The 22,979-nt window shown below is 38.0% G+C and overlaps 1 protein-coding gene across 5 annotated transcripts in view; it reads right to left on the bottom strand.

Annotated features, from left to right (window-relative positions):
- The window catches only part of KCNT2 (potassium sodium-activated channel subfamily T member 2), a 432,524-nt gene that overhangs the window by 288,284 nt on the left and 121,261 nt on the right, over positions 1-22,979 (bottom strand). For all 5 annotated transcript variants that reach the window (XM_060178486.1, XM_060178487.1, XM_060178488.1 and 2 more), the window contains exons 2-3: positions 2,942-3,021; positions 910-1,009 (exon numbers count right to left, since the gene is read on the bottom strand). In XM_060178486.1, the coding sequence (XP_060034469.1) occupies positions 910-1,009; positions 2,942-3,021 (180 nt within the window). The remainder of the gene's footprint in view (positions 1-909; positions 1,010-2,941; positions 3,022-22,979) is intronic.

Genomic DNA, 22,979 nt, shown 5'->3' on the forward strand with positions numbered 1-22,979 from the left:
GTGAAAAAATGCTCTAAGTCTTTGACTGTCAGAGAAATGGAAAAAAAAAAAAAAAAAAAAACCAGTGAGATACCACTTCACTCCTGTGAGAATGTCATACATCAGAAAAGGTAGTAGAAACAAATGCTAGAGAAATTGTAGGGTCAAAAGAACCCTCCTGCACTGCTGGTGGGAATGTAAATGGGTCCAACATCTGTGGAGAGGAGTCTGCAGAACTCTCAGAAGGCTATAAATAAATCTGCCCTATGATCCTGCAATTCCTCTCCTGGGAATATATCCTAAGGAACCCAACACATCTATCCAAAAAGATTTGTGTATACCTATGTTCTTAGCAGCACAATTTGTAATAGCCAAAACCTGGAAGCAACTCAGGTGTCCAACAACAGATGAGTGGCTAACCAAGTTGTGGCATATATACACAATGGAATACTACTACTCATCTATTAAAAATGGTGACTTCACCATTCTCAGCTGATCTTGGATGGAGCTTGAAAAAAATCATGTAAAGTGAAATAAGTCAGAAACAGAAGGATGAGTATGGGATGATCTCACTCTCAGGCAGAAGTTGAGAAACAAGATCAGAAGACAAAACACAAGTAGAACCTGAACTGGAGTTGATGTATTGCACCAAAGTAAAAGACTCTGGGGTGGGTGGGGGGAGAATACAGGTCCATGAAGGATGATAGAGGACCTAGTGGGGGTTGTATTGTTATGTGGAAAACTGAGAAATGTTATGCATGTACAAACTATTGCATTTACTGTGGAATGTAAAACATTAATCCCCCAATAAAGAAATTTAAAAAAATAAATGGGAAAAAAATAAATAAATGCTATGTAACATCCCCTAACATTAGGATGCAATTCAAAGGATTAAAGGGTATTGTTTGTTGAAGGTCAAAGACTCCTTACCATTCATTTCCTTGAGAAGGGCCTTCTAGTAGTACTCGGATTATGTATAATAAGCAGCTTAATAATTTGAGGGAAAAATTGAACAGACGTATTCTTAAACCTTTAAACAGATAACAAAGATGTGATTTTTCATTTGAGTTTAGTTCACAAAAAAGAATTGTCAGAAATATCAATTTTAAATACAGCACTTAAATTGTATTTAGAAACTACAGTTCCATAATTGTCGAAACTCTCTAAAGTTCTAGGTAACTGAATTTTAATGAGATGAACACTGAAACAAAAATGAGATTGGCAAGAATGCATGAACTGCAAATGACAGAGACTATTATACAAGACGGTAAATCTAGGCTTGAATGTTCACAAGTCACAAAAAACATGTTCAAATAATTTTAGAAATCTAAGCACTTTATGTGTCTGTGAATTTAGAAGTTAGCTGGAAAGGCTGACTGTTTTTAAATTCATTGGATAACTTATACACCTTGCACTTTCAGAACATCATTGCAGAATGAATTGGAGAGAAATTATAATCATATATAATTACATGCTACACATTTAATCAGTGATTATACAATTTTATCCCATGACTACAGATAAACCATGAAAGCATATTCTGGGAATGCAGACACACAAACACACATGTATATATTTTGTAATGTGGCCATTTAACCATATTTTTTCACTTGGTTTCCAATAAGCATGTAATCTTTTAAAAAAAATATGGGAATTAAGAGCACCCTGTAGGTCTCAGTTATGCTGTCTGTCATCTTTTATCATGATGAGAAGCAGTTAAGATTAAGCAAAACATGCTTAAAGTCTGATTAAAAGAAGCATTATTTTTCCTGCAATTACCAGGTAGTGTCTGATTCACACATTATGAATACAATTATGAGAAAGCCTTCCCTATAATTATTACTTAATAAAATCTGGGAATAAAATGTCTTTTTTTTTTGCTCTGTTCTACATGAGTGTACTTCAAGTAACATTCAAGTTAATTCTTATTAATTGTAATACTTTCCTATTAAAAACAGTTATCACATTTATGGGTCAGCTTCTTCAGAAGGTCTTTTAAACTTTTAAATGACTTGGCTGAGGCTTTCTTTGAAATTCCGAACAAACATGCGACAGAGGTATTTCTTAATATCTGTCTTACACCTGAAACTACCTGCCACTAAGTGTCTCTTACCCTGAATACTGAAATATTTGCTATAGTCATTATTTAGATGACTTGTCACAGCTCCAATTTTTCTCTTTTAAACCTGCACAGGCACAGTTAATTTAAACTACCCCCTGGGGACTCAGGTCACAATCCAGAGAACAAGGTCTACATCTCTCCAAAGCTTATTAAAATTTTAGGAATAATGATATAAAAAAAGGGCACTTAACATCTTATATAGGTTTTTTTTTTTTAATATGACATAAAGGAGAGGCAGTTTCTCTAGCATTTCAGCCCTGAACAGGCTAGTTAACTATACCAATCCCAGACCCTCTTCAAGTTCCTGTCTGTGTCTGCTGCGAAGAATCACTAGATGTGAAATCCTGATCTTAGCCCTTCACGTCGGGATCCAGACTCTCCAGGGAAAGATGTTAATCATCTGTATGTGTCACACCAATTTGAGGTTTCTTAGTATTAGGCATTATTGAAAACCAATGAACTCTTGACCACTAAATCAATTCTGCCCTATTATGAGTAATCAGAATCACCAGAGCCTTCTCAAAATCAATCTTAGATGTCCTCCACAACTATAAATAAATACATATAAAGAAAGGATATCCCTGAAATTGTTTTCCTCAATGTTTCTATTAATTCAGATAATCCAATCAAAAGTCTAATTATTAATGTGGGATTAGGAGAATTAGAGATATCTGAAACTTTAATACCACCAAATGGTACAACCAGTCACTGTCTAAACATTTAACGGACAAAAGTATCAGTTCTAGTCGTCTATGTCAAAAGCTTCAAAAAACTGGAAATACAAAGGGAGGGAAGAGAGAGAGAGAAGGAGAGATGGGCAAGGGGATAACATTAACTTACTTGATCTCTGGTTTTTAATAAAAAATAGCTTTAGTCTCTCTTTAAACGTGTTTTCATTCATATAGAATTCAACTTGCACCCTGCAAACAGAAAATAAAGATAATTAACCTAAAGACTATTAATTTAAAAATCAGGATAAATCATTTGATTTAATGCATCCTATAGTTATAATTCTCATCACAGAAAAATAAAAGTGAATAGAGGACTAAAATTTTTGGAGAGGTACTACTTTCTAATTTGAAAGTCTAGTCAATTTAAATACCATATGCAGTCAATTCAGTTATCTCAATTAGTGGGTTCAGAGTGTACAAATGACTCAAAACAATAATGCAAAAAGTCTTTAAAATATATCCTTGAAATAAAAAACAAACTACTTGTCAAATTCAGTGTTAGCAATACCATCGCAGATATACTGCATCAAAATGTTGATGATATACCTGAAAACTGACGCAAAGACTTATTTATTTGAGAAAGAGAGAGAGAGAGGAGAGAGAGACAGAGACAGAGAGACAGAGACAGAGACCAGAGCCCCACTCAGCACTGGTAAGTAATGGAGCCAAAGGTTAAATCTGGGTCAGGACCCAAAAAGAGAAGAGGAACAAAGAAGGACATTTGGAAGTATTAATAGGTGTAGGTGTGACTTAAAAAGGAAGTGAAGGCAGGACCACAGAAAAAAATGGGCAACTATATATAAATATAGACAATAGTTATAGAAATAATAATCATCTGACCACAACTCTGACCTTGAGAGAACTACTGTAGTTTTCAATGGAAGGAATGAGGATACAAAACTCTGGTGGTGGGAATGGCGTGGAGCCATACCCCTGTTAGCCCATAATTCTGCAAATCAATATTAAGTCACTAATAAAAAAATAAGAAGATTAATAAGTATGGGACCTCTGGGGACTCAGGCATAATTGTCCCATGTTCTAATATTAAACTATCTCTCTGTCACTGATCTCTTCTAAATTAAATAATTTCTAGTATACTTACTACAAGCTAGGATTCCAAAAAAAAACTAAGAAAATATTTTAAGGGGGCTGGGCGCTGGCACACCCAGTTAAGAGTACATAGTACTAAGCACAAGGACCTGCTCAAGGATCCAGGCTCCAGCTCCCAGCTCCTCACCTTCAATGGGCTTCACAGTGGTGAAGCAGGTCTGCAGATGCCTATCTTTCTATCTCCCTCCTTTCGATTTTGCTCTAGCCTATCCAATAAAATGGAACAAACGGCCACCAGGAGCGGTGGATTCACAGTGCCAGCAATGAGCCCCAGTGATAACCCTGGAGGCAAAAAACCAAAATTAATGTCTATACAAACAGTAATAATTTAATTTCATATTCACTAATACCACAAAATTTTGATAAAATATTTAGATAAACTTGTTTTTATGCAAGAATACATCTGGGAGATAAAACTGGAGGAAAAAATGACATTTGAACATCTCAAGTACTAGAGAAAATTTTTACTAGTAGACTCTCTACTATACATTCAAGAAATTCATAAATATTTTAAATCAGTCTCTTATGCCACAAAGGCAAAAAGACTTGTGCTATCAATTGCAAAAGGAGTTCCATCTAAACACCTTGAATATTTTCTAACTTGGTATCTTATTTAAAGAAAATATTTATATTGATAGGTATTTTTCATTTATTTTTTTCATGTCCTCATTTATTTTCTTTTATTTCCCTCCTGTTTGCTTTCATTTTGTATGTAAAATAAAAATAAACAGAAATTAAGCTTCTTGTTGCATAAAAATTTCTGCAAAACGCAACCATGGAGATTGCCACTATCTTGCAACAGAACACTTGGATACACATGGCTTTCCGCAGGCACTTACCCCTACACACATAGACAGACCTACACAACCACATGCTACAAAAGGACACACACACCTACAGACACAGAATTCCTCTACTATCTTGGTGATCTACCACTGTATCTCCTTCCCTTGTTTATCAAAAGGGAATTTGTATTAAATAAAGTAACTGCATTACAGATAGCAAACTAAATCATTTGAAACTTTCTACGGAGACAAAAGCACATTTGAGAGACCATCAGGCTATTCCACAAGTAATTCATCAAAGGCCATGTAGGTAATTATCATATTTACAAGACCATACATTCATTTTTCAGATAATATCTGGAGTGCTGTACTGGATGCATAGCAAAGATGCATTTTCAAAGTAAAATAAGATCAGCTATTAAGCTTACTCCAAAATAATGAGGAATTTGGAAAGCTATCACATGAGGACAGTGTTAGAACTAGTACTACTTAGCAAAAATACAAAGTTAGCTATAATATAACGCCTGTCTTTAGATATTGAAGTGGACATTGATATTGAAATTCGATGGCTTATAATGTTTACTGAGTAGAATTTAGCACAGAGAAATGTGGGAATTATGAATATTATTCAATTATGAAATGACGATCATTGTGAAGCAGAGACGTAGCCAGTAGATATACATGTACTAATGACAGAATAACAGCTTGCAAGCAACTGTTTGTTGGTTTATTTGTCCTGAGGGTAAAGACAATTTTTCACGGTGTGAGGTCTTGCATAAAACCAATGCCAAGGGTTGGATGGTGGTGTATCTGGTAGAACACACATTTTACATATGCAAGGACCGGGGTTCAAGGTCCTGAATCTCTACCCACAAAGAGAAAGCTTCATGACTGGTGAAGCAGTGTGCAGGATTCTTTCTCTCTCTGCCCCTCCTTCCCTCTTGATTTCTAGCTCTACTCAATAATAAGTAAATAAAATTATTTAAAACATATAAATGAAATTGATTCTGAATTATTTTCCAAGTTTAATATTATTATATGAAGTAAAACTTCGACCTAATCCAGTGATAACTCCAAAGCAACTTACACCAAGGCATATGAATGACAGGACAGCGTAGATTTGTTATATGATTTTTATTTAACGTTAACAGTTTTAAAGAATTCAAGGGAAACACTTTCTGATCCTCGTCTTCTCTCAGGCACAGAATATTGCCGCTGAAGTCTGGGACTTGTGGAATGGAGCTTTTATTTGATTTTCTCTAGTGGCAACTCTTCTCAGAAGCGAGTCTCACTGGTGTTCCTGCACCCCTGGGTCCTTGCTCGCAAATGCAGTTCTCCAGTCAAGAAAAATTCAGTCTAGAATTTAGAGCTGAAATTCCCCATTTTTGGTATTCTCTGAATATTCCTTTTTCCAGATGTTAATGTGTTTTCTTTCCTCCCTTTCAATCTTTCTTCCTCCTCTCATTAGCTGTCTCTGAATTCACTCCATCTAGTTAGTAAATTTAAAGTAATATGGTAAATTTAGAGTAATATGGTAAATTTAGAGTAATATGGTAAATTTACTCTAAATTTTAAATTTAAATTTAGAGTCTTTAAAATGTCATTTTTCTTATGTTTGTACATAAGGTAAAACTTGGGAACACTTGGTGGTCTGGAGTTGACATAGTTAAGTGTTAGAATCTTGGGTGTATTTAGAAACCCTAAATTTCATCCCTAGCAGCAAGAGAGCCAGAGTGATGATCTGATCTCTTTCTTTCTTCTTTTCTCTCTCATTAATGAAGTAAATATTTTCAATGAGGATCATTTGGTCACATTTATCATAGTAGTAATACTACAGTTGCAAGTTGCATTTTTTTAAAAGTACATTTATACTATGTAGTATCTTCTATGAGTACATTTCCATCATATAATAATATTTTATATTGTTTAACAATGCATTATTATTATTGTTATTGTCACTGCTGTTGTTGTTTTTTTCTCTTCTCTTTTCTCACTCCACCTCTCTCTCTCTCTCTCTCTCTCTCTCTCTCTCTCTCTTTCTCTCTTTACCTCCAGGGTTATCACTAGGGTTTGGTGCTTGGATTACAAATGCACCACTCTTGGTGGCCATTTTTGCCAATTTTTCCCTTTATATTTTTATTTGACAGGACAGAGAGAAATTAAGAAAGAAGGAGAGATAGAGAAGAGTAGAGAAAGACACCAGCAGACTCCCCTGCTGATGGGAAGCAGGGGTTCAAACCCAGGTCCTTGCAGGTGGTGATAAGTGCACTTAACCAAGTATGCCACTGCCTGGTCCCCTACTGTGGTTGTTATTAACCACTGGGAAAATTTCTAGGGCTCCTGGTCTGTGTTGTTATTTTTGTTGTTGTTATTACTATTATTAACCATCAGGGCAACTGCTGGTGCTCCTTGCCTGTGAAATTCTATCACTCCTGGGAAAGGATTCCATCTATCCCTCCCTACTTTACCTTTTTCCTTCTGTCCTTCCTTCCCTTCAATCCTTCCTCCCCCCTTCTTTTTTAGATAGAGGCTAGCAGAGAGAGGAGAGACACTGCTTATGAAGCTACTCCCTTTCCCATGGTGTTTCCATGTTTCAAACCCAGTCCTTGTATATGGTAAAGCATGCAATCTACCAAGTGAGCTATCACCTGGCCCCCTGCTTTTGTTATTTTATTTGGGCAAGTCCTACATTTTCTTTCTGACGTTTGTTTCTAGGCATTGTATATTTTTGATTACTGTTTTCAAAGAGCTTGATCCTGGCCTTTAACCTTTGCTTTAACACTGCAAATGGTAACCATATTGAGTAGTGATAGTTGTAAGAGTTCTTTATTGGGTTTTCTGGGCTAAAAATGCCATCTGTAAATCTTCTCTAATATTTCAATTCATGTATTATTCTTGTCTTAATATACTGAATACTTTCCTGGGGGGGGAAAAGTAACTGACTTGTACTCTTATAGAAGAAAATTTCTTGGCCAGGAGAGATGACTCACTAGGTAGGGAGCATGCCTTACAATGCATGTTGCCCAAGCTTGAGCCCTGGTACCACATGGGAGGTGCTAGGCAATGGAAGAAGCTCAAGGATTGTGCAGTCTCTTTCTTATCCAGCTAGGAAGCTAGCTACCGAAAGGAAAAAGTGGCCTGGAGTAGTTAGACCACACGTACATAAGACTCCGGATCCACAAAATAATAAAGAGAGTAGTAATAATAATAAATATACAAAAATAAAAGAAAGTATCTTATGCTTTATTAGTACAAACACTGGTGATTGTAAGATTGCAATAATATAGTGGACGTTATATTTTGCTAAAACTCAGAGGAGGAGGGAATGAATGTTGACTGATAACGAAAAGTGCCTTGAGTCACTCAAGTTGATGGTGCAATGTCATTTTTAACTTAATGACATGGCAAATTTTCTCAGCAACATTTCCAACTGCACTTTTTAAACTCAGGAATAAACTGTTTCTGTAGTAGCAAACTACTCACACAGTTTACTGTTGGTTTCATTTCTCCATATTCTTTAGCTTTTCCTTGTGATGTGATATTTTCTTTATACTAGTCAGTGTTTGAATACTGTAGAGATCATTTTGAATTAGCTCCATCAAATTGTGTTAACAACAACTACTGCTTTAATACTGATTTTAAACTCTCCCTTAAAAAGTGTGTGGTCATTTGAATTTATTTTAAAAAGCAGAAAAGATTTTGTTAAAATGCAATTTCCTTGCTTTACTCATAAAATTCTTATTCAGTATTTTTAAATTGGCATTATCATATTACCAACACACACACACAAACACACACACACACACAATACTAATGCTGACCTGGATTGTCAATACACTGTTCTTTCAGAAACACAGTTTAGCTTTTTTCTAGTGTTAATTTCCTATACTTACCAGGAGGACAGGTGTTGTCTAAGATCTCTTCGGGAATTTACAGTGTAGATCATCAACAAAGGAAAAGTCATTCTGTCCCTTTGTAGTGCCATTCTCTTCCTGCCTCCCTGAATTCGGTAATTTGGTCACTGTGCCCTGTTATAGTTGTTCTATTATGAAATTCACCTCGAAGAAAGTATTATCTGCCTGGACCTTATGATTTCAGGAAGCAGGTTAAATAGATACTTGTTGGTCCTGCTATCTACTTATTTGCTGTGTTGAAAAAATCACGACTAAAAAAGTTAATATGCATAGTTACCAGCACAATTCCCATTTCTTGTTTTTATTTTTAAATGGTTACTATCTATTTACTGAGAAAGAAAGAAAGAGAGAGAGAGAGAGAGAGAGAGAGAGAGAGAGAAAGTGAATGGGCCAGAGCAAGCTCAATTCTAGAAAAAAGGGAGTACTAGGGATTGAACCTATAGTATCTGGGGCCTCATACATACAAGCTGGGACTCTAACAGATGAAGCTATCTGCTGGCTCCAGTTCCTATTTCTAAGAGCATCTTACCTGATATAATGTCGGTGTTTTTGATAGGTACTCCCTTGAGTAAAGTGATGAAGTAGTCTCGCCAAATAAGACTGCCAAGTCTCTCCCACTCTAGTCTCACTACTACTAAACTTTACATTGAGTTTATACTTAAGAGAATTGCATCTTTCCATATATACTGTGTTACTATGTATATATCTCTATTTTTCAAGTCCTTGCTATAGACAGAATTAGATCCTAGGGCCCTGGGAGATAGAAAGGCTACTTCATGATGCTGTTAGAGCAATCTTATGTGGCAAAAGAAACATTTAATAGATACAGGGAGTAAGTTATACAGAGTGGACATTCCCACTAAAGCACTGCTCTGTTAAAAAAAAAAAAGAAAAGAAAAAAGGGTGAGTCTCTGGGGAAGTGGAGTTCCAGGACGCATTGGTGGGGTCTTCAGTCCAAGGAAGCCTGGCCAGCATCCTGATGACATCTGGAACCTGGTGGCGTTTCCAGCAGTTGTTGTCTGAACTCAGGCCAGTAGCTACTTCTCAGTCATCATCTTGGCTCACCTCCCCCATCTTGGATCCACATCCTGGAGCTCTGCTTCCCCAGAGACTCACCCTACTAGGGAAAGAGAGAGGCAGACTGGGAGTACGGATTGACCAGTCAACGCCCATGTTCAGCAGGGAAGCAATTACAGAAGCCAGACCTTCTACCTTCTGCAACCCACAATGACCCTGGGTCCATACTCCCAGAGGGATAGAGATGGGGAAAGCTATTGGTGAGGTGATGGGATATGGAGATCGGATGGCAGGAATTGTGTCGAGTTGTACCCACCCATCCTATGATCTTGTTAATGTCTCCTTTCTTAAATAAAAGCTATAAGGAATTATGTTAAGTGAGCTAAGTCAGAAAGATAAAGATGAGTATGGAATGATCCCACTTATCAACAGAAGTTGAGAAAGAAGATCTGAAAGGGAAACTAAAAGCAGGATTTGACTAAATATGGAGTAGGGCACCAAAGTAAAAACCCTGTGGTGAGGGGCAGACATGCAGCTTCCTGGGCTGGTGGGGGTGGGGGTGGGTGGGTAGGATGGGACATAGTCTTTTGGTGGTGGGAATGGTGTTTATGTACACTCCTAGTAAAGTGTAGTCATATAAACCACTAGTTAATTAATATGAGAAAGGGAAAATTGTATGTCTCAAAGTTTTTAAAACACAGACTGAGTCTTTTTAATATATAGGCTGTGTATTTGATATGCGGACTCTCTCAAAAGCCTAGACCAAGTAGATCAGAAGCAACCAATGGCACAGCTACATACAAGATACTGGGTACTATACAGCAAACTCTAACAAAAGGACTTTTCAAAGTTAACCCAATTACCAAATAATGTGATGATAACATTAACTATCCATTGTCTTCTTGAACCCTAAGATAGCAGGAACCTCACATCTCCACTAGAGAGCCTATATTTCCCCCAGTCCTGGAACCTTAGGATAGGGCCCACTTTCCCGCATGCCTCTCCCAATCCATATCAAATAATATTGCATCTGCCGTTCACAACCTAACCAATACAACGATTGCCACCTCAACATGCTTCACACTTCAGACTGTGTCCAGAGACTTCACGTGTGGAATGACAGCCCTTCAGCTTCATTACTCAGGTGAGACCTTTCCCTTCATAGTATTCTCTAATTCCATCCCAGGTGGTTCACTTTCTAACAAAGTCCTAAAACCTAGATATAGACCAGGTTCTGTGAGAGAGAGCATATGTTCACACTTATCCATAAACTAGTGCAAAATATATACCTAAAAGCAGAAGTACACTAGAGTTTGCAGTGAGTACCCTCCCTAACACTTCCTCTCCACTATTCCAAGCTTTGGGTCCATGATTACTCAACAATTTGTTTGGCTTTGTATGTTAACTCTCTTTTCAGCCACCAGGTTCCAGATGCCATCAGGATGCCGGCCAGGCTTCCCTGGACTGAAGACTCCACCAATGTGTCCTGGAGCTCAGCTTCCCCAGAGACCCACCCTACTAGGGAAAGAGAGAGGCAGACTGGGAGTATGGACCGACCAGTCAACGCCCATGCTCAGTGGGGAAGCAATTACAGAAGCCAGACCTTCCACCCTCTGCAACCCACAATGACCCTGGGTCCATGCTCCCAGAGGGATAGAGAATGGGAAAGCTATCAGGGGAGGGGGTGGGATTGGGTGGTGGGAATTGTGTGGAGTTGTACCCCTCCTACCCTATGGTTTTGTTAATTTATCCTTTCTTAAATAAAAAATAAATTAAAAAAAGAGAAAATCAAAAAAAAAGAAAAAGAAAAAAGAAAGAAAAAAAAAAAAAGTAAAGAAAAGACAACTCAAAACATCTTGCATGCTTTGTAAGGTTCTCCACATTTATCAACACCTCCCTAGTAGCTCCAGGTCTTCTCCAGAGTGGAGAATTAATGTTTATTTCTGCTTTTATAAAATCAACATTACATTTCTTTTTTTCATTCTTTCTTCCTTTCTCTCTCCCTTCTTTCCTTTCTTTCCCTCTCTCTCTCCCTTTCTTTATTCCTCTTTCTTTCCCTTCTTCCTCCTCTCCCTCCCTTCCTTCCTTTTAGAGAAAGAGAGAGAGAGAGAGACCAAAGGACTGAGACTCCCTTCAATGCCGAGGGGGCCTGTCTGTAGCCTCGGTCACACACATGACATCAATATCTGATGCTAACACTGAACATCTGAACACAGAAGGCACTAGGCACAAGATGAATCTGATTTGCTCCCATGAACTATAAATTTATGTACTTGAGCAATTCACTCTCCTATTTTATTTTATTTCATTTCATTTCATTTTTTGGAGCCAGGGCCCTGAGCACACACAGTTTGATTGCTGTGGGCTCCTTTCTCATTCAGATATCTAGAATAAGACAGAGAGATAGAGAAAAAGAGGGAGAGACACCACAGCACCAGAGCTTCTCCAGTGCCACATAGGCTTTGGACCTGTGCTGCTTGCAAAGAAGGCCTGCACCCTACCTGTTGAGCTATATCTCCAGCTCATTCCACCCTCCTTACTATGAGCAGTGCTTTGATTTCTCAGAAATTTTATTTTGAAAATTAGCCCTGTCTTGTATATCCTCAACCATAGGTATTTCAGAATCCCTCTTGAAAGTATTAATACAATGGCAATTTCCACTTAAGTGTCCAGTCTGTACTGGGTCAGGAACCAAAGTTATTAGAATTTATTGATGTATTTCCTGTAACCTCTTTTTGAGGTGGTTGTTATTTCCCATATTCTGAACCTGAAGCTCAGAAAAGTAAGCAGCACCCAAGCTTATGCAACATGTACGCGGCAAAGCAGAGACTGCAATCAGGTATCATAACTGTGTTTCTGCCTGCTGTTCAACCCTCTTTTTTGGAAATCCCTCTTTTAGACCCTGCCTCTCTTCATCTTCTTACAGACAAACATTCTGAAAGACTTGTGTTCACTTGCTGTCTGCATTTCCTTTCTCGCTTCTCAGCTCCCATGCAGTAGCTTGGCCTGCATCGCATTGTTTCACTGAGCTCACTCTGGGTAGTGTCCCCACTCCCTTCTCATCCTAAAACTAAAGAATCTAGTAGCCATCTGGAACCTGGTGGCTTGAAAAGAGAGTTAACATATAAAGCCAAACAAATTGTTGACTAATCATGAACCTAAAGGACAGGCAACCCCACCAATGTGTCCTGGAACACCAATTCCTCAGAACCCCGCCCCACTAAGGAAAGAGAGAGGCAGGATGGGAGTATGGATCTACCTGTCTACACCCACGTTCAGCTGGGAAACAATTACAGAAGCCAGACCTTCCACCTTCTGCATCCCACAATGACCTTCAGTTCATACTCCCAGGGGGTTAAAAAATAGGGAAGCTATCAAGGGAGGGCATGGGATACAGAGTTCTGGCGGTGGGAATTGTGTGGGGTTTTACCCCTCTTATCCTATGGTTTTGTCAGTGTTCTCTTTTTATTAATGAAATAAAAAATAAATAAAAAAAGAATAGATGCTGTAAAATTTTAAAAAACTGAAAAAAAAAAAAAAAAGAAAAAAGGAAGAGACAGAAAAAGGAAGCTACATGAGGGCAAGAACCATACTGAGTTTTGTCAATTGCTTATTTCTCGATCATGTCATGTGTTACTGGAGACCTGCAAGGAACTAACTACCAGCGGGAGAATGTATGAATGAATGGCTCATAGGACGCCCCAGTTCTTTACCTGGCACAGAAAGGTAGGCATTCTGAGTTACTGAGTGATGAGAAAGGTAAAAGCACCTTCATTCCCTCCCCTAGGTTAGAATCACTAGAGGATGCAAAACTTGGGATTTGTAGTGAGCTGAGATGTCAGGAGCTCTTGCTTATTACCCTCTTGTCTGCCATGTAGTTAACAATTCCCTACGAACTTTCAAAATTCCATATTTTATAACTTAGATTTTTTTATGCTATGCCCCATGACTTAATAAGGATTAAGGAAGAGTATGCAATACTTTTCATTTATTTAATTTCTGCACTGCTACCATGACTTGGATGAGCAGTCATCAATGTCAATTTGTTGAAAGAAAAACTTCCGTTCAAGTTTTTGTTTAGCAAAATAAACTATCATTAAAATGGAGGAATTCTAGTGAGTGGAAGAAAATATTTGTGTAACATTCATCTAGCAAAAGGTTAAGAATTCAAGATGTATAAAGAACATAAAAATGAACATTAAAAAATTAAAATGTGAAAGCAGCTCAATAGATACTACACCAAAGAAGAAACAGAAAGAGGTCAATAGACTTAAGGGGAAAAAAAAATCTCATTATCCCTTATTACCAGGGAAATGCAAATCAAAATCGTAATCATACACTTATGAGAATGAGCTATATTAAAAAGATCAGAAACAACAAGTGCTGATGAGAAAAGGGAACATTTGTACACTATTGATGTGAATATAATTTGGTTTGACAGCTATGCTGAAAACAGTTTGAAAATTTCTCAAATTACTAAAAACAGACCTACCATAACATCCTACTATCTTACTCTTAAGAATTCTGAAGAGTCTGGGAGTCAGGCGGTAGCACAGCGGGTTAAGCGCAAGTGACACAAAGTGCAAGGACCAGCATAAGGATCCACCCACCCCCCATCTACCCCCCACTCCTACCCCCGATCCCACCTGCAGGGGAGTCACTTCACAGGCGATGAAGCAGGTCTGCAGGTGTCTGTCTTTCTCTCCCCTTCTCTGTCTTCCCCTCCTCCATTTCTCTCTGTCCTATCTGGCAACAGCAGTATCAACAAGAATAATAATAACCACAACAATGATAAAAACAACAAGGGCAACAAAAAAAAAAGGAGAAAAAAAAAGAATTCTGGAGTGCTCAGGGATGTGGTGCAGTGGATTTAGCACTGGATTCTCAAACCTGAGGTTCCAAATGCAATCCCCCGCAGCACATGTACAGAGTGATGTTGGGTTAATTTTGTTGCTTTATTTTTCCATTCTCTCTCTCTCTCTCTCTCTCTCTCATCTTTCTCATTAATAAATAAATACAATCTTTAAATAAAAAGAAGAAAGCTTGTTGGTAGAAGAAACTTTTGAGCAAACATGTTACAATGTGCAAGGACTAGGGTTAAAGTCCCCAGTCCCCACATGCAGGGGGAAAAAACTTTACAAATCCTGAAGCAGTGCCGCAGGTGTCTCTTTAACTTTCTCTTTATCTCCCCTCTTCCTTCTCAAGTTTTGTCTCTATCTAATAAATAAAACTTTTAAAAAGAGTTCTGAAAAACAAAACAAAAAAATCACTAATCCACAAAATAAATACATATCTATGTTTCTATGTTAATTACAGTGATATTCAGAATATCCAAGCCATGGTGGGGGGGACATTCAAGCATTCAAGGGCAGATGGGATGACAAGGAAGTTGTGGTACATATAAACAACAGAATACTACTTGGCTACAAAAACAGCTGTAATCTTGCCTTTTGCTACAACAGAGGGAACTGAAAGTGGCCATGCTGAGCAAAATGAGACAGAAAAAGAAGGTCACACAGAGAATGACTTCATTCATTTTGGAATATAATGGAACAGTAAAAAAAAAAAAAACATTCACAGGAAAACTGATACTGGCACACAGCTGAGGTCACAAGGATGGGAGGAGGCAAAAGAAAAAGGGTCAGATGTGCAGGGGAGAGGGAGGCTGACATGACGTGGTGGTGAGAACATAGTGTGGGGATACATGATTAGCTAAGAATGAAAGCTGCACCATTCAAGTACACAGTCTTATAAACTAATTTTTCTGAGATTTCAAGTAGACTTTCAGTGCTTACCCAAATTTATGGAGCTACTGCTTATATAAAAATATACAAAAGCTCCATACAGGAACACTTACCTGTCCATTGAGTATGGTTACTAGCAGAGCTCTAGGTCATTTATAAAATATTACAAAATTTCCTCCAAACACCAGATTCACACATGAAAGTATTATTTAGTTCTGCCCTTTGCCAATTCAGGTTCATTTCTATCTCCAAATATTCACTTCCAGCATCTAATAAGTCTAATAATAACTAGGCTAGTCAAAGGAGCAGCCATTCAAGTGGACTCTTGAAAAACTAAGTAATGGAATAAGCCTACTGTTGGTTTCCTTCTTAAAAATTAGTCTCACTGGTTTATGGTTAAGTGCCTCCGGGGAATTCTACCCACTTTCCAATTTTTACCACAGGCACAAAGATAATCTCACTCTAAATACTCTGGAGGCCCTCCTATGGCATTTGCTAGATCCTTAAAATGCTTTTCCCCCATTTAATGCTTTTCATAATTACTCAAGGCTGGCATTCTCACCTATTTTAATTGGTAATATCCCATATATGGGAACATAGATTAATCCTGATAACCTATAATTTCATTTCCTCTATTTTAAAAATAAAATATCAAATAATTCCCCTTTTGGAAAGGAATTCCAGCTACTAAAATATACACACATACGTGTAATGTATTAAATATATATATATGCATTATACATATATATATATGAAAAAATACAAACATACAGAAGTGCAAATATGCACACATCCAATGATGCAAGGGTAAAGAATCCGGCGGACTGCGGTAGTGCAATGGATTAAGCGCATGTGGTGCAAAGCTCAAGGATCGGCATAAGGATCCCGGTTCTAGCCCCCGGCTCCCCACCTGAAGGGGAGTTGCTTCACAAGCCATGAAGCAGATCTGCAGGTGTCTGTCTTTCTTCCCCCCCCCCCCCCCCGTCTTCTTCTTCTCTCTCCATTTCTCTCTGTCCTATCCAACAACAACCACATCAATAACAACAAAAACAGTAACTACAATAATAAAACAACAAGGGAAACAAAAGGGAATAAATAAATGTTTAAAAAAAAAGAATCTGGTGGATTAGCCACTCATCAATTTCCTTTCACTATGGAAAGTACTGAAACTCAATAACTGTATTTACATTCCTGTCACTCTTTGGCACAATCACAGCTTGCAGGTTGTTGGGAATACACAAGCTGGTGGTTTCCATAGTATTACAAGTCCACAAAAGAACACTTTTCTACTAAAGTCTCTCTTGAGTCACCACACTCAAGTCCTCGAGTACAATGCTCATTTGTAGGACCTATTCTCTGTACTTCCTCTTTTTATTTAAAATAAGTACATGGAAGTAACCCCAGTCTCACTTAAACCTCAGCATGGAAAGTAAAAAATAAAGTATGAAGGTACAGTTTTTACATCCTTAAACTGAAAAGAAATGTCACTGTCTCACCTCCCTCCCTCTCAGCCCCTTCCCAGGTTCATGAAGGTCAGATCTGTGTCAAGTCATCAAATAACAACGTAAATCAAATAATAGATTGCATATCATTCATTGTAATGAAGTATGTTTATTAAAAAATAGGTATCCTTATCTGGATACGTAGAAAACATGCACTTCTAGATCATAAACATTTTTCCTATTACCGTCACTATACACCTCAATGTATACATGCACACAAAACATGAAGCTCATAATCACAGTATATCTGTGTATGCCTGTATGTTTATAGTCATCTTAATACATAAACACACAGGTATTCACACACACAATATATATATATATATATATATATATATATATATATATACACACATGCATACATTCTGGAAATATAAAGTGATAGCTCCTTAAAAGGACTATATGCTCACGGAATATAATGACAGAGTGGTCCATACTCCCAGAGGGATAAAGAATAGGAAAGCTATCAGGGGATGGGATGGGATATGGAGTTCTGGTAATGGGAACTGTGTGGAATTGTACCCCCTTATCCTATGGTTTTTGTCAGTGTTTCCTTTTTTTTAAAAAAAAAAAAAAGAAGAAGAAGAATGACAAAAAGCACAGGCCCCCACAAACCTAACATCCTCACAGTGAGAACGCCAATGACTATGCGCAAATCTTCCTTTATTTTCTTCTCTAATTAAAGGGGGGGAGGACTGGGTGGTGGCACAGTAGTTAAGCACACAAATTACAGTGTGCAAGGACCCAGGTTCAAGTCCCCAGTCTCCACTTTCACTTGGAACAAGTGGTGACACAGTGCTATTGTTCTCACGTTCTCCCCCATTTCTTTCCCGACTTCCTTCTATCTCCATTCAATTAATAATCTTAGAGAAAAGAAAGTCTTTTTTAAAAGATAATGGTAGCATGAAAGTTCTGCCTGAAGTATTGTAGCAGTCATTTCAAAGCTGTGATGGGAAATACTGTGATTGCTAGGAATGACATGGCTATAAAACAAAGCTCCCTTTGCAGAGAAATGGATGAGGGAAGCAATTACAGAAGCCAGACCTTCCACCTTCTGCACCCCATAATGACCCTGGGTCCATACTCCCAGAGGGATAAAGAGTAAGAAACTATCAGGGGAGGGGATAGGATACAGAGTTCTGGTCATGGGAATTGTGTGGAATTGTACTCCACTTAACCTATGTTTTTTTGTCAGAGTTTCCTTTTTATAAATAAAAATTATTTTAAAAAAAACCACATACCTACAAATGCTTACTTATTACGATTAACTGGGTTTCAAGCAGTCATGTTCAAAAGATGCCATTTGTTAGTATAATACTGTAAATTATTTGAAGACACTCAAATGAGTGGCAGAAGATATTTTAAGTTTATTTAACACTATCCAACAATAACACAGTTTTTAAATCAGTCCCCACTTCAAACACTTCATAGGAAGACGTCAGACTTAGGTCAGTAATGGACACAACTCACTGGGACACAATTATTTCTTTAGTCTTCGTACTCAGCATTCAGTACTCATACTTAAATAAAACTAGCATCTATAATTTTTAATACACAAACCATATCGGGTTGAATGCACTTTTTATTTTATTTTATTTATTTATCAACGAGAGGGCTAGGAAGAGAGACAGAGAGAAAGAACCAGACATTATTCTGGTACATGTGCTGCCATGGATTGAACTCAAGACCTCATGCTTGAGAGTTCGATGCTTTGTCCACTGCACCACCTCTCAGACCACAGGGCTGAATGTATTTTAAAAGTACTGCCATTTGGTGGAAAATAGTCATAAATTGAATTCCATTCAATAATGCTATTAAAGTATGGGCTTTCTAAAGGAATTCACTTTTCTTCCCAAAAAAGCTTGCTCTTTTGTTTTGCTTCTTTTGTAGCATAGTATAAGAGTTAAAAGGAACATCAGCATGAACTTTGCACAAGGTGCGATACATTTGATTCCTGGATGTGTTTTCTTTCTTTTTTCTTAAATTTTTTTATTTATAAAAGGAAAAATTGACTAAACTATAGCATAAGAGGGGTACAACTTCACACAATTCCCACCACCAGAACTCTGTATCCCATCCCCTCCCCTGATAGCTTTCCTATTCTTCTTTTTTTTTTTTTTTTGCCTCTAGGGTTATTGCCAGGGCTCAGTGCCTGCAGCACGAATCCACTACTGCTGAGACCAGTTTTTCCCCTTTTATTGCCCTTGTTGTTTTATCATTGTTGTGGTTATTATTGTTGTTGTTGTTGTTGTTGTTGTTGCTGCTGCTGCTGCTGTAGTTGGATAGGACAGAGAGAAATCGAGATAGGAGGGGGGACAGAGAGGGGGAGAGAAAGATAAGACACCTGCAGACCTGCTTCACCTCCTGTGAAGTGACTCCCCTGCAAGTGGGGAGCAGGGGCCTCGAACTGGAATTCTAAGCCGGTCCTTGCACTTGGCGCCACGTGCACTTAACCCTCTGCGCTACCGCCCGACTCCCAGCTTTCCTATTCTTTAACTCTCTGGGAGTATGGACCCAGGTTCATTGTAGGATTCAGAAAGTGGAAGGTCTGGCTTCTGTAACTGCTTCCCCGATGAACATGAGTGTTGACAGGTGGATCCATACTCCCAGCCTGTCTTTCTCTTTCCCTAGTGGGGAAGGGCTCAGGGGAAGCGGGGCTCCAGGACACATTGGTGGGGTTGTCTGTCCAGGGAATCCTGGTCGGCATCATGCTGGAACCTGGTGGTTGAAAAAAGAGTTAACAAACAAAGCCAAACAAATTGTTGACCAATCATGGACCTAAAGGCTGGAGTAGTGCAGATGAAGAGTTGGGGGCCCTCCATTTTGTAGATAGCTAGTAGGCCTATTTTAGTTATATTCTAAAGGGCCTGTGGCTATACTAGTGTACACTACAGTTCTAGAAATAATAGTCAACCCATATCTGCAACCTTAGGAGAACTACTGTAACTTCCAATGGAAATGGAGGGAATGGGATATCAAATTCTGGTGGTGGGAACAGTGAGAATTATATCCCTGTTAGCTTATAATTTTATAAATTAATATGAAGTCACTAATAAAAAAGTGTTTAAAGAACTGTTCACCTAGGAAAACACATTTCAACAATTGTTTACTCATTAGGACTAACTTCAAAGAACTGACTTTACTGTGCCCACCAACCTCAATGATTTATCATACACTATGACAATATCATATCCTCTATCCAGCTTGAAAGAACCATCTTACACCAGTTGAGACCTTACTCCAAAATTGAATTAACATGTCACATCTAACTTCTTTCTGAAATGCTGGTGATGCTTATAAACCAACTGTAGGGAGTTGAAACAATCTTAAAATTTACTTCATTGCTGAGTGCCTAGTAATATTCCATTATTAAACAATAGCATAGCTAATCACCCTCCACCTGCTACTGTTTTACTCTAACACAGAAGTTACTGGTTGAGATAGTGATTTTTAATAATTGTGTGGTATTCTTTACACTCCTCTATGTTAAATTAACTATTTGATTTTTGTCATTAGGGTAACTGGTGGGGCTTAATGACTATATGATTCGACTACTGTCAGGGGATTCTTGCACATAAGATCTGAGTTCGTGCAAAGATCCAGCTTTGAGACCCACTCCAAACCTGCAGAGGGAATGCTTCATGAGCCGTGAAGCTGAAGCATCCCTGCTAATGACTTTCTTTCTCTCCCCCTTTCGGTCTCCCCTACCCTCTCAGTTTCTATTTTGTCAAATAAAAAGAAAAAAAAGGGGGGAGGGAACGTCTGCTGGGAACAGTGGATTCATAGTGCCAGTGTTGCACCGAGCCCCAGTGATAACCCTGGAAGGTAGCTAGGTACTTGAAACTTGATCTTCCCACATACTACATCTACTTGCTACCTAATCTAATATAAATTAATCTTTAATAATTATTTATTATTTTAAAATATATTTTCACAGTCATTTTTTTTCAAATTATCACTGCATAATGGGGATCATTACTTTTTAATGTATATATGTACAGAGAGGGCAATCAAAAGAGTGATAGTCTAGAAAGCCAGTCAATCATCCCAATACATTCTCCAACTATCCAAGTATTATGTAACATAATAGCTAAATAAATTAAAGGTTCATCCTCAAAGTAAAAGTGTTCTTAACAATCACCAGTATGATTTAAGTTAGCACGACTGCATAGGTTTGTAAAATTCCAGCAATAATACATACGGCATTTTGTTAACCTGATAAATTGATTTCACAGACAATGAAATATTAAATCAAACAACTTTTTTTAAAAGATAGAGAATGAAAAAGACCATAGCACCCAGCATCAGTCAGTGTGTAGGGACTGGGGTCAAAGCTGAGTGGTGACAAATCAAAGTAGCGCACTATCCAAGTGAGCTCTTCCACCAGTCCAATGAACAAAACCGTTGCTGAAAGATGAAGAGCAGATATTTGCCCGGATAACATCAAAAAAGCAGTTTATTCTAGTGCTACAGTGTCACAAAGACAAATTTCTTAAGAGATAGAAAACATGATAAAGACATTCACTCTTTGCATATCTAGACTATTACTATGTAACAAAAGTGGTATACCAAGTCAATAAGAAATTGAGAAACCAATGGATAAATGTATTCTTTTTTTTTTTTAATCATTGCTGTGGTTATTGTTGTTGCTGTCATTGGATAGGGCAGAGAGAAATCGAGAGAGGGGGAGAGAAAGATAGACACCTGCAGAGCTGCTTCACCTCCTGTGAAGCAACTCCCCTGCAGGTGGGGAGCCGGGGGCTTGATCCGGGATCCTTACACCAATCCTTGTGCTTTGCGCCACATGCACTTAACCTGATTCGCTACCGCCCGACTCCCGGATAAATGTATTCTTAACTGGCAATTCAAACAAGAAAAATAAAATCAGGCCCTTAGCTAACACCAAATTAAATCATCTCCAGGCTAATTAATAAAAATCTTTAACTCATTTAAAATTTAAGGGTGTCTACTCCCTTTTACCTTTCAATAGTCAATTAAGGGGGAAAAAAAAGAATAAATAAAATTAGTACAAAATATTTGCCTAGGATGATAAGAAAGCAGGTCAAGGGAGTCGGGCTGTAGCGCAGCGGGTTAAGCGCAGGTGGCGCAAAGCGCAAGGACTGGCATAAGGATCCCGGTTCGAGCCCCCGGCTCCCCACCTGCAGGGGAGTCGCTTCACAGGCGGTGAAGCAGGTCTGCAGGTGTCTGTCTTTCTCTCCCCCTCTCTGTCTTCCCCTCCTCTCTCCATTTCTCTCTGTCCTATCCAACAACAACAACAACAATAATAGCTACAACAATAAAACAACAAGGGCAACAAAAGGGAATAAATAAATAAAATAAATATTTAAAAAAAAAAAAAAAAAAGAAAGCAGGTCAATAAATAACTTCACTGATGGACTCAGCACATTCCTACAACTCAATGTAAAAAAATAATAATAATAAGGAAAATTGAAAAACAAACTTACTAAGAGAGAAGATACTTTGATACCAAACTAACAACTATAACTCATATAACTAATATATGAGAAAAATAGCAATAACTTGTTCATAAAATGTCATCAAAAGATGTAAGAAAGAATTTCATAGAAGAGATAATAAGTAAATTTAGGAGGAAAAATCCAACTATTGGATCCAGCAATATTCAGATAAATTCAAACAGGGAGTCAGGCAGTGGCGCAGCAAGTTAAGCGCAGGTGGCGCAAAGCGCAAGGACCTGCATAAAGATCCTGTTTCAAGCCCCCCCGCTCCCCACCTGCAGGGGAGTCGCTTCACAAGTGGTGAAGCAGGTCTGCAGGTGTCTATGTTTCTCTCTCCTCTCTGTCTTCCCCTCCTCTCTCCATTTTTCTCTGTGCTATCCAACAACAATGACATCAGTAACAACAACAATAATAACTACAACAATAAAACAATAATGGAAACAAGAGGGAATAAATATTAAAATTTTTTTTAAAAAAAAGAGAAATTCAAACAATACATAGTGAAAAAAAATCTCATGTCCAAGTGACTAGAAATCAACAAACAGAATGTCAATTGTTGGAGAGGCTATAAATCAAAGGGTTTCTCTAGTGCTGGTGG

Source organism: Erinaceus europaeus, chromosome 19 (genome assembly GCF_950295315.1).
Source record: "Erinaceus europaeus chromosome 19, mEriEur2.1, whole genome shotgun sequence".
Classification (NCBI taxonomy): Eukaryota; Metazoa; Chordata; class Mammalia; order Eulipotyphla; family Erinaceidae; genus Erinaceus; species Erinaceus europaeus.